Source organism: Coenobita brevimanus, chromosome 47 (assembly GCF_032717465.1).
Source record: "Coenobita brevimanus isolate Jiangsu-jjx chromosome 47, ASM3271746v2, whole genome shotgun sequence".
Taxonomy (NCBI): domain Eukaryota; kingdom Metazoa; phylum Arthropoda; class Malacostraca; order Decapoda; family Coenobitidae; genus Coenobita; species Coenobita brevimanus.
In genome coordinates, this window is record NC_137000.1 from 28,239,142 (window position 1) to 28,250,507 (window position 11,366).

Consider the following 11,366-nt stretch of genomic DNA (forward strand, 5'->3'; position numbering starts at 1 on the left):
TTCCTCTACCTCTCCTACCAAGTGCCACCCACCCTGGTGTACCTCGTACTATTCCCTGTCTCCTATACACATGTCCTAGCCACTTCCATCGTGAGAATCTAACATATTCATCGATCGGCTGCACTCCCGTTATTTCTCTAATTCTACTATTTGGTATCCTTTCCCACCACTTAACTCCTAATATTCTTCTAAGTGCTTTATTTTCAAACACCAAGAATTTATTTTCCATAGTCACTGTGCTGTACCAAGACTCGTGTCCATAAATTAAGATACTCCTAACCATTACCTTATAAAGTTTGATTTTTGTATGAACAGAAAAATTGTTATTATTCCAAATATTTTTAAGCATTCCCATTGCCTGATTAGTCTTCTTTAACCTATCCTCGAATTCAAAGTTCAAAGAACCATCCTTGGCTAAATAAGTACCTAAATATTTAAACCTATCAACTTGCTTTACAACCATACCTCCAATTACACATTCCTGCGCATTTTCCATATTCATATTGATTATTTCAGTTTTTCCACAATTAATAACCAAACCCACCTTGCGACCTTCACTCACCAAACAGTCCAACACTCTCTGCATCTCTTCTGGCCCATCACAAATCAAAACTATATCATCTGCATAATCTAAATCCAAAAGTTTCCTGTTCTCTCCCCAAAGTATACCTGCACCGGTTTCTGTTCCAACACGTTTCATAATGTAATCAATGACCAATATAAATAATAAAGGCGATAGAACACCACCTTGAATTACTCCGGACTTGACTTCAAGCGAATCACTCAGACAACCATCAACCATCACTTTACAAAATGTGTCCCCATGCATGTTCATAATGACCCTCACAAACTCCTCTGGTATTCCATAATGTCTCATGATCTTCCCCATAGTCTCTCTCGAAACACTATCAAAAGCCTTTTCAAAATCAACAAAACAAAGACTTAACGGTACTCTCATTTCATTAACTTGCTGCATCAAATGCCTAACTATAAAGATATGATCATTGCAACCACGTCCCTTTCTAAAACCAGCCTGTTCATCCCTCAGAATACCCTCAACCACTGGCTCCAACCTATTTAACAACACTCTACTGAAAACTTTCAAAGCTATCGGTGACAAAGAGATTCCCCTCCAATTACCACATTCACTCAGGTCTCCCTTCTTCGGAATTTTAACAATTACACCATTCTTCCAAACTGATGGTAGTAACCCCGTAATAATAATAATAATAATAATAATAATAATAATAATAATAACTAATAATAATAATAATAATAATAACAGTAATAATAATAATAATAATAATAATAATAATAATAATAATAATAATAATAATTATAATAACTAATGGTAACAGCAAGAATCGCACCTAAATGACACACTCGGACTGAGAGGGTCAATTTTTAAATGTAGCAGTAGCAGAGAATGGCTTACTCGAGATAGTATTTGGAAGATTTTGGCTGCCAGGAAATATTCACAGTTGAAGTAAATAGTATTGTGATAGCATTAGTTAAATACCCCAATGTTAGCTTGATTTAAATGCCCAAAGATTAGTTTGATTTAAATGCCCAAATGTTAGCTGATTTAAATGCCCAAAGATTAGCTTGATTTAAATACCCAAATGTTAGCTTGATTTAAATACCCAAATGCTGGCTTGAATTTAATAGCCAAATGTTAGCTTGAACAAAATCCCCAAAACACCGGCGGCAGGGAAAGGGTTAGCTAACATCGCACCATGAAATAATTCGATTGTGAGTCTTGGGTGTTTGATTGCATGGATTTCGGTGGGACGCTCGCCAAACCTTGTCCATGTCAGCCCAAACACACACACACACACACACACACACACACACACACACACACACACACACACACACACACACACACACACACACACACACACACACACACACACACACACACACACTCCAGCCTTGTCACAGTTCCAGGGATGGGGGTTGGAGTGCGAGGGGGACTACATCAAATTTGGTGAACAGAGGCCTTCCAATCAGCGCAATATTCATCACATGTTTCGCGTCAAAGGATTAGTGCGCCAGTTTCGATAATATTGGGGCGCTGGTTGTAACATGGGCAGTTGTGGGCGCCTTTAGCTGACTCGAACCTAACCACTGCCTCGTTTAGAATTAGCGGGACTGGAAAAACAGGTGTGCGTGGAGGGGATTCTAATTGGCCATCTGGGGGTCAGGGTGAGGCGGGATCGATGAGGCCAAGCTAAAGAGAGTGGAAGGTGGCGCCGAGGAGAGGTCAGGCAAGGAAGAGGTAGGGAATGAGGGGGAGGAGGTGACGTGTAGGGAAGAGAGTGAATGGACAGGAATGTGAGGAGGGAGGATGTGAATGTGAGGGGTGAGGGTGAGATACGACCGACAGGCGACGTGGGAGTAACAGAATGTAAGGTTTTAGGGGATGAAGTGCATGCTGATAATGAGTTGTGAGGGCGAGGTCATGAACATAAAATAGGTTGAGAGAAAAGTAAGTGAGAGAGCCGATAAAGTGGGATAGGGGGTATGGAGTGACAGGTGATGAGCATAAAATAAGTTGGGAGAAAATTAAGTGAGAAAGCAATAAAGTGAGATGGGGGATGGATGATCAGGTATAAGGGCAGCGAAGTGAGGTAGCGAGTGAGAGGAAATGGGCGAGGTGTTGAGCTGAGAATAAGGTGTGAGGAATGGAGTGTGAGGTCGAGGAGAGAAACAGAATACAAGGACGAGGCTCTGAGCTGAAAGTGAAGTAAGAAAATGGGAGAGCGAAAAAGCAAAGACGAAATTCTAAGAAGAAAATGAGGTGAGAGAGAGAGAGAGGTTTTGAGATGAAAGTGAAGAAGGCAGAACAGCGTTTGAGACGACAGGAGGAGAATGAGGAGGGGAGTGTGAGGGCGAAGTGGAAGAACGATCGATGGTGAGATTATGGAAAGAAAGTTAGATGAGAGAGTTAATGGGGAAGGGCGATGAGTATGGGTAGAGTGTGAGGTATGAGGTATGGAGACGATATGATGGTCAGAAAGTTTTGTTTGGCGAGGAGCTAGTGAGTAGAAGCTAGGTAGGAAGGCGAGGTGATGTGAGAGGGATGGAGTGTGAGGTAAAATGAAAGAAATTGTGTGCTAGGTCTTGGTGATGGGGAGAAAGTGAGGTATGGGGAGAAGATGTGGACGGAAGATTACATGTGTGGAGGACGAGAAGACGGACAGAATATGAAGTGAGGTAACAGGAAGAGTGTAATGTGCCTGTACTGTAGCGATCGCCATGTACACGCCTGAAATTAACGGGCACCATTACTACACTCGTTCAAGCTGTGTTTTAAGGGTCCTGAAGGGTTACTGATCCGTAGATCCGGGAAAACCACTGGGGAATTGAGCCGCCCCCACTCAGTGCTTCATGCATGGGTATGGGTGTGTTGAAGAATCCAAGATGAGGCGTGCATATTGAAACTGTGTTGTTGTGGTGTACGTGAGAGTCTGTATATGCTATGGAGGGAATGTGGACTGTAAGCTTTTGTCTGTCTCTAGGTAACGGACTGAATATGAGGTGGGATTGGAGGACGACAGTGTGAGGTGACAGAATATGAGGTGAGGTGGGGAGAAGACAGTGTGAGGTGACGGGACAAAATATCAGGTGAGATGGGAGGAAGACAGTGTGAGGTGTTAGGTGACGGACAGAATATGAGGTGAGGTGAGAGGAAGACAGTACATGGTGTGAATGTGACGGGACAGAATAATGATAAGAAGTGGGACGAAGGCAGTATGAAATATGAGGTGACGGGACAGAATAATTTTAAGTGGGAGGAAGAGAGTAGAAGATGTAAAGGTGAGAATGTGAGGTGTAAGGAGAATGTAACAGAGAATATAAGTGTGAGAGCGAGGTGACGAATAGAACATAAGGCGAGATGGGAGGAAGAAAGTGAGAGGTGTGATAGCGAGATGATGAACGGAAAGTGATATATGAGAGAAGTGACAGGAAACTGATGATGGACAGAGAGAGAAAAATGGGAACGAGATGAGAGGGAGAGAGGGGGAGAACAGAGGCGAGGTTAAGGACAAAAAGCATGCTGTAAAAGAATGACATGTGATGGTACGGTAATGAGCAGAAAGTGAGCTGGAGAGAGAGAGAGAGAGAGAGAGAGAGAGAGAGAGAGAGAAACATAAAGAGAGGTTGGCGGAAGACTCTTTAATAACCTTTTCACTACGATGACGGATTATTTCGTTTAACTCAGGATGCTTCCAGACGATTTTACTCATCCTAAGGAGAATATCAGGTAGATGCGGAGTAAATTAAGGCTGTCTCAAACCATTCCAGGGCCTTTTTTTTCATTGGTTAACGAAGCTCCCTAACACCTCTTCCTAAGCGATTTATTTTGTTAACTACACCATGCTGTCCTCTTCTGTGAAATTTAAATCATTCTAATATCATGTTACTCTTCATAAATACAAAATTATATTCACCAGCCATATCCAAAAATAAATCGCTAAGGAAGAGGTGTTATGGAGCCTCCTTAAGAGACAAGAACACTGGCCTAAGTCTTCCCTAAGTTGAAAATCGTCTTCAGGTGACACGAATAGAATTCAAAATGAGCTTTCCCAGTTAAGGAATTTTGTTTTTCAGTACGATGAGATCTGTTTTCGTAATTTTTACTACTACCAGACGATTTTTACTCAATTCAGGAACTATTTATTACAACCAGACGATTTTTTAGATTCAGGGACGATTTGCATTGGATATTCTGGAAACATTCCCCATTAACCCCTCTCAACGATGACGATTTTTCTGCTTTATTCTGACTCCCTCCAGACGGTTTTACTCAGCCAAGGAAGGACCCCTGGAATTGAAGGGGGTGTTGCATGAGGATAGAATTGAGGTGATTGACAGGAAATGAGGTGATTGATAGGAATGAGGTGATTGACAGGAAATGAGGTGATTGATAGGAAATTAGACGATTGATAGGACATGAGATGATTTATGGGAATGAGCTGATTGATAGGAAGTGAGGTGATTGATGGGAAATGAGGTGATTGATAGGAAATTAGACGATTGATAGGACATGAGGTGATTGATAGGAATGAGGTGATTGATAGGAAATTAGGTTATTGATAGGAAGTGAGGTAATTGATAGGAAATAGGTTGTTCGACAGGAAATGAGAAAATTGATAGGTCATGAGGTGATTGACAAGAAATGGGTGATCGATAGGAAAACAGGTGATTGACAGGAAAAGAGGTGGTTGATAGGAAATGAGGTGATTGATAGGAGATGAGGTGATTGATAGGAAATAAGGTGATTGATAGGAAGTGAATGAGAGCCATGTAATTAAAACTGGAGACGCCAAGGTGTGAATAAGCACCCAGTTTTCGACCATGATTTCTTAAGCAGGTGATGGTGCTATATCTGACCTTTCTTCATCACTGCTAACTAGGCTATGTAATGTGGGATGCAGGCTAATTATGTCTAAGAGGGGTTCTATAAAGCCCTTAGAAAATTAGGTGTTACACTTAAGCGCACCCAGTTTTGATGATGTGGCCTGAGAGCGAGGGGATGGTCTGAAAATGATGTGGTAGTGAGGTGGGAAGGGGAGAGGAAGGTGTGGAGATGAGATGATGAGCAGGATGCGAGGTGTGATGGAAGATGACGGGTCGGGTGTGAGGTGTGAGAGCAATGAGAAGCGCTAGAGAGAGAGAGAGAGAGAGAGAATGTTCATATCTCTGCTCTTTGTGGGTGGATGTGTATTGTGTGTTCGTGAGAGAGAGAGAGAGAGAGAAATATTCAAATTGACAGGTTCGAAGGGGACGCTGAGCAAGATGTGGAAAAGGGGGATGTGAAGAGAGTCGCTGAGGGGAAAGGCAAGGAGAAGTGACAGATGGGAAGAGGGAGGAGCCGGAGTGAAGCGAGGCATTTGAGTGAGATTGGGTGATAGGCGGGGAGTGGAGAATTATGTCTGCAGGGTGGAAATGGCCGCGATGATAAGTGAGGAACAGAGAAAGGAGGCATTTTGTAGGAGAGGGGAGTTTAGTCGACTGAATGATCCATGGTGGTGTGGCAGAAGGCAGGGGAGTGGAAGGTGTTCATCACGCGGAGGATATGGACTGGGGTGTAGGGCTGGGGTGTGGTGCAAGGGTGTCGAACTGGAATGTGAGACTGGGGTGTGGGGCCAGGGTGTCGAACTAAGGTGTGGGGTTGGGTAAAGTGTGTGTGTGTGTGTGTGTGTGTGTGTGTGTGTGTAGCAGTCATATCAGTTGTTACTACCGCGTCAGTCTTGAATCTTTTGAGTGTGTGTGTGTGTGTGTGTGTGTGTGTGTGTGTGTGTGTGTGTGTGTGTAGCAGTTACATCAACAGCTGCTAGCACACCAACACTGGAATCTTTTAATCTTTGCCAATATTTCGTGAAGCCACCTGTCCACTTTTTATAATGGAAAAGGAATTAGGGTCTTTGTGTTATATCCTAGTAATAATAATAATTTATACTTAGTTACCTCATTCAGGGGCTTTAGTTAATAGGTGATTGTAATTGTTCGGGTTGCCTCCATTGAAGCTGTCAGATATTGGCTTAACATTCAACAGCTTTGGCCAGAAATTTTTTGGTTAAATCCTGACAACCTGTGTAGGAATGCGTGCCGTGCCAAAATCCGTGCAACTTTATGATTTGGTTACACAGTACAGTATATGATAAAAGTAAGCGAGTTCAGTTTTTATTTATCATGTGCCGTGTTTTCGATCAATAAACACCAGTACGATATGTGAATCAATGATGGATCTAGGTGTTTGTGCTCATATGTGTAAAGGTATGTGTGTGGTAAGATGTGTAGATTGTATGCTTGCGTGTGTGTACATATTTGTTTCGATGTGTGTTCGTGTGTCCGCATGGGTGCAGTTGTTTGTGTGTATATTAGCATTTATTTTAGGTGTCCGACTCTGAACGTAGGTAAGGAAACTCGTTCCCTAGACCAAGCAGTTCATCTTGCCACACACTAATGTACTGTACGGCTAGTTCTCAATAGACCTCAAATATTACCACTTGGACACTAATGCCGACTATTTTCTGAGATATGCTAAGGATACCACATTCAAAAGTAGGTGTTGTGTGTGTGTGTGTGTGTGTGTGTGTGTGTGTGTGTGTGTGTGTGTGTGTGTGTGTGTGTGTGTGTGTGTGTGTGTGTGTGTCATACTAAGGTGATCGTGCCTGTGACTACGTGCCTGACGCAGCATAGGATCTACGTTCCAGCTGGTGGGGTGGCAGCCTGGGGCCAGATTCACAAACTTACAACTATATCCCAGACGTAACTAAGATATCTTTATGCAGGATAATCAGGAAACACTATAGTAGGTTTGTTTTCACTTGAGGGAACTGAGTTAATACCGCAACTTGAATACTAAGTCGTGGTTGGATAAAAATCGATGACACTCATGTATGAGGTGGGAATGAGTCTCCTTGGTTACTAGACAGATCATCCTCCAGTCTACCAACACTTGGCCATCAACTAAGCTCAAAGGGGTTAGAGGTCTTTGTCAGGGTGGAGAAAACATGATAAAGAGTTTTCTGCACTTCCGATTTTCTTCCAATAGGACAATAAATTACCTATGATAATATTCCTCTCGTAATTAAGAACTTTTTTTTAAAGAGGAACAGGAGAGAAAGGAAGACTTTACATTCTCCTTTCTATAAAATTCTTGGGAAAAAATCTGTTCTGAGCAACGGCAGCTAATAACAGATCTTGAGTTTGTCCACGAAGAGGCTTCCCAAATCGTGTCCACCAACCCACACGCTGCCCCACCATAACACCCACTTTATTTCACGTCCCACTCGCAGTCGTACAATGTCCCCAAAAAACATAATTATTGTTATTCACGGCACGCACGGTGAAATTGACTGTAAAATTGCGTGTATTCAGAATTCATGATGCTTATGCCAAATGTAATAATTTTGACAGAGCTCGCCTGGTAAAAAACGGCCCAGTGGAGAATTGTCACGAATTATAGGTGGTAACAGTTTTAAATTTATGGCCGAACCCGAAATATATATACCCTTTAGGGAGGTAGAAATATGAAGCGTGGGTGAGGCCTGATGTGGTGCGATGGTGTGTGGAAGTGATCGTGTGCCTGTGTGGAGTGTGGTGTTGTGCAGGCTAATGTGGTGTTGTGTTGGAGGTGTGTGATGTGTGGGGTACGGTGTAGTGAAGGCTAATATTGTGATGTTATGTGGGAGGGGTGTAATGTCTGGGGTGTGGAGTAGTGAGAGCATGGGTAGTGGTGTAGTTGTGTGGGAGGGGGTGATGGTGAGAATGTGTGGTGTGTGTTGTTGTGAGGGCAGGTACGATGGTACTGTGTTGGATGGAGTGATGGTCAGCATGTGTGGAGTGTTGTGTGTGGTGTTTGGTGTTGTGAGGGCTGGTGTGATGGTGTTGTGTAGAAGGGAGTGATGTTGAGCATGTGTGGAGTAAGGTGCTGTGGTGTAGCAATGTCAGTGTATGATGTGGTGCTGAAACGCAGTATTGTGAGGGGACAGTGATGGTGAATATCCAGACTGTATGTGATGTTGCTGCAAAGATGAGATGGTATGAAGGTGTTCCGGTATGTCTGGATGATGTTTGGTAGTATATGATATAGTACAGTCTTGGTGTTGGTGCTGGTGTAGTGGTGAGCCTGTTTGTATGGTGTGGTGGTGTATTCATCTGAATGTAGTGAATGGTATATGTATATGGTAGTGCGATGAGTTGCAATGATTGTGTGGTGTAATACTGTACAGTGGTGTGCTTTTATATGGAGGTGTAGTGGGGTATGGAGATTGTGGTGTGTGATGGTGAGATTGTATGTTGGTGATGTAGTGTTGTGGTGTGATGTGGTGATGTAGAGGTATGATGTGATAGTAGGATTGCTTGATGTGAACGATTTTGAATGTGTACTAATGTATAGTGGAGAGTGTACATTGCCCTCTTCACAGACTTCCCTCCCCATTCACACATTGCCAGTATGAGGAAGGGTAAATTCTGGTTCTCCCTGTCCCTCTCCCTTCGAGTAGAAAGATCGATCTTGCAGTGGACCTTATAGGAACTTAGTACTCACAGGACAAGCATGATGTTAGGGGAAGTGTAATGGCGAAGTTGGTTGACTGTGTGTGTGTGTGTGTGTGTGTGTGTGTGTGTGTGTGTGTGTGTGTGTGTGTCTTCCCCATTATTAAGGTGTCCGGATAATACTGTGTGCTGTCGGTGTAGCGTGTTGGTCATGGTGGTGGTGATGAAGTAATGGAAGGGTGTTGTGATGAACTGGTGATGTGAAGGTGATGAAATGATAGGAGGATCATGAAGTTGTGACGGTGTAATGGTGCCTGTGTCTTGGTTCCCCATTATAAAGGTGTGTTGATAATATTGTCCTTTGGTGTTATAGCTTGTTGATTATAGTGATGTGTTGGTGTTGAAGTAATGGCAGGGGGATGTGTTGTGGTGTGGTGTGGTGTAGTGTCGTGGTGTAGTGATAGCGTGCAGGTGGACTGGATCGCGTGCTCGAGGTCACCACGCCTTGTGTTTTTCTGTTCTTAATCCATTATTCCTGCCCATCACTCACTGCTCATATTGTATTGTACCTCCTCTTATTTTCTTTGTTCTTTATTGACTTTCTTCCATTAGCCATTGCGTATCGTGTCTTCTGTCACGCATTTCCTCTCAGTTCATTATATTTTTCTCATTCGTCTCCAGGCTTGATACATGTCTGTGTCTTTTACCTGACGCTACATACTGTGAGGGGTAATCCTAACAGAAACCCTTTCAGGAATTTTTGTCCCTCCTGAGTAACGGCCCCTCTAATACGCTCCAGTACCTTGTCCTTCCATCTTGTTATTGGCTTTATGTTCGGTACCTTTTCTTCTAATTACCTTTCTCTGTACACCTTGCTAGGCCTTTCACTGTTGCGATTTTTTTTTCACTGTACTCATGCATTCTCCAACCTATGATTATGCGATTTAGGAGACGCTTTTCCAAATGGAGAAGTTTTATATAGCCCTCACTTCCACTCATTCATCTCGTTGTTCATTTGTCTACCTGTCTCGGTAAATTACTTCATAGGCATTGTAAGGCAGTTTTGGCTTCACTGTCTTTATTCTCAACCTTTGCCCTAAATATCCAGCCTTGGCTGCTGTACGCCATGTTGCACTTATTCACACTCGCATTTATGTTTCTTGTTATTGATCTCATACTCCTTGCTTTTTTCTTCCCTGCTGTACCATTTCGTTGAGTATCGTTCATGCTGTTGTCTTTGTTCATAGCATTTCCAAAGCCCATGAAGATTCTCATGTTCTTCATTTCTATATTTTAATCTCACATTGTAGAATGTGTTCGTGCTCTTCTCAAAGTAGCGATGAATACCTTGCCCTTACATACAGTATATAAACATCTGATTGTCGTCTTTCACGTACATATGTTCTTTTTAGATAGCAATGAATACTTTGCTCTTACATTCATCACCATTTGATGTTCGTCTTTCACACACATATGCTCCTTTCAAGATAGTGATGAAAACCTTGCTCTTACATACAATAACATCCGATTTTCGTCTCTCACACACACTACATACCCTGTAGAAGGAAGGTCTCTAACGCACACATGCTCCTCTCAAAACAGCAATGAATACCTAGCTTCAGCATACACTCAGCGTTGATTTCCGCCCTTCAAACACATATGCAAAGTCTTCCACCAAACTCAGCAACTTCAGCAATACTTCATCATCTGCAAACAGACGCCCCGAGTTCCCGCTCATTGTCTGCCTCCGTGCCTCATATCCACTCCCCTCCCTCGTAGTCTCGTTCTCATCTCTCATGCCTATCTGTTTCTCTGTCTATAACTGGGCATTAACCTCTTCAGTCCGAGGACGTATACAGTATTTTATTTCGTGTTTTTATCTGACGTTGATCTTATTTGGTTAAAGGAAGACTTTTTGAATTAGGGGGTTAGATACCCTTATAATTAACACTTTTACTATTAGACATCCCTTCTAAATAAAAAATAATAATAATAATCGTATGCTGGTGACCTGATTAAAATAAAACATTATCGTACTGAAGAATTTAGAGTTATGGAGAGATGACATAGTTGTTTCCTGCCATCACAGAAAAGTCGTTTTTTGACTCAGCGACCCATCCATTGCACACCTTTTGCTTCATCATGCGAACTGTGGATGATAAAAAGAAAAAGTCATTAAGTAAGCTGTCAGAACACCCAGGCCTGTGTTAGGGCGACGAGGTATCTTTTTGACCCATGTGTATGTGTGTGTTGGGGGGGAGGTCTGTCTCTGTTTGTCTGTCTGTCTTTTGCCATGTGAACATAGTAGCGCAAAAAGTTGTGGCCCTGTTTTAATCAGACTTGGTGGAAGGGTT

General features: G+C 42.7%; 1 protein-coding gene across 1 annotated transcript in view; it reads right to left on the reverse strand.

Moving 5' to 3' along the window:
• LOC145399134 (uncharacterized) overlaps positions 1–10,810 on the reverse strand; it is a 117,882-nt gene extending 107,072 nt beyond the window's left edge. The window contains exon 1 of the mRNA XM_080271873.1: positions 10,640–10,810. Coding sequence (XP_080127999.1) covers positions 10,640–10,810 — 171 coding nt within the window. The remainder of the gene's footprint in view (positions 1–10,639) is intronic.
• Between the last annotated feature and the right edge of the window lie 556 nt (positions 10,811–11,366).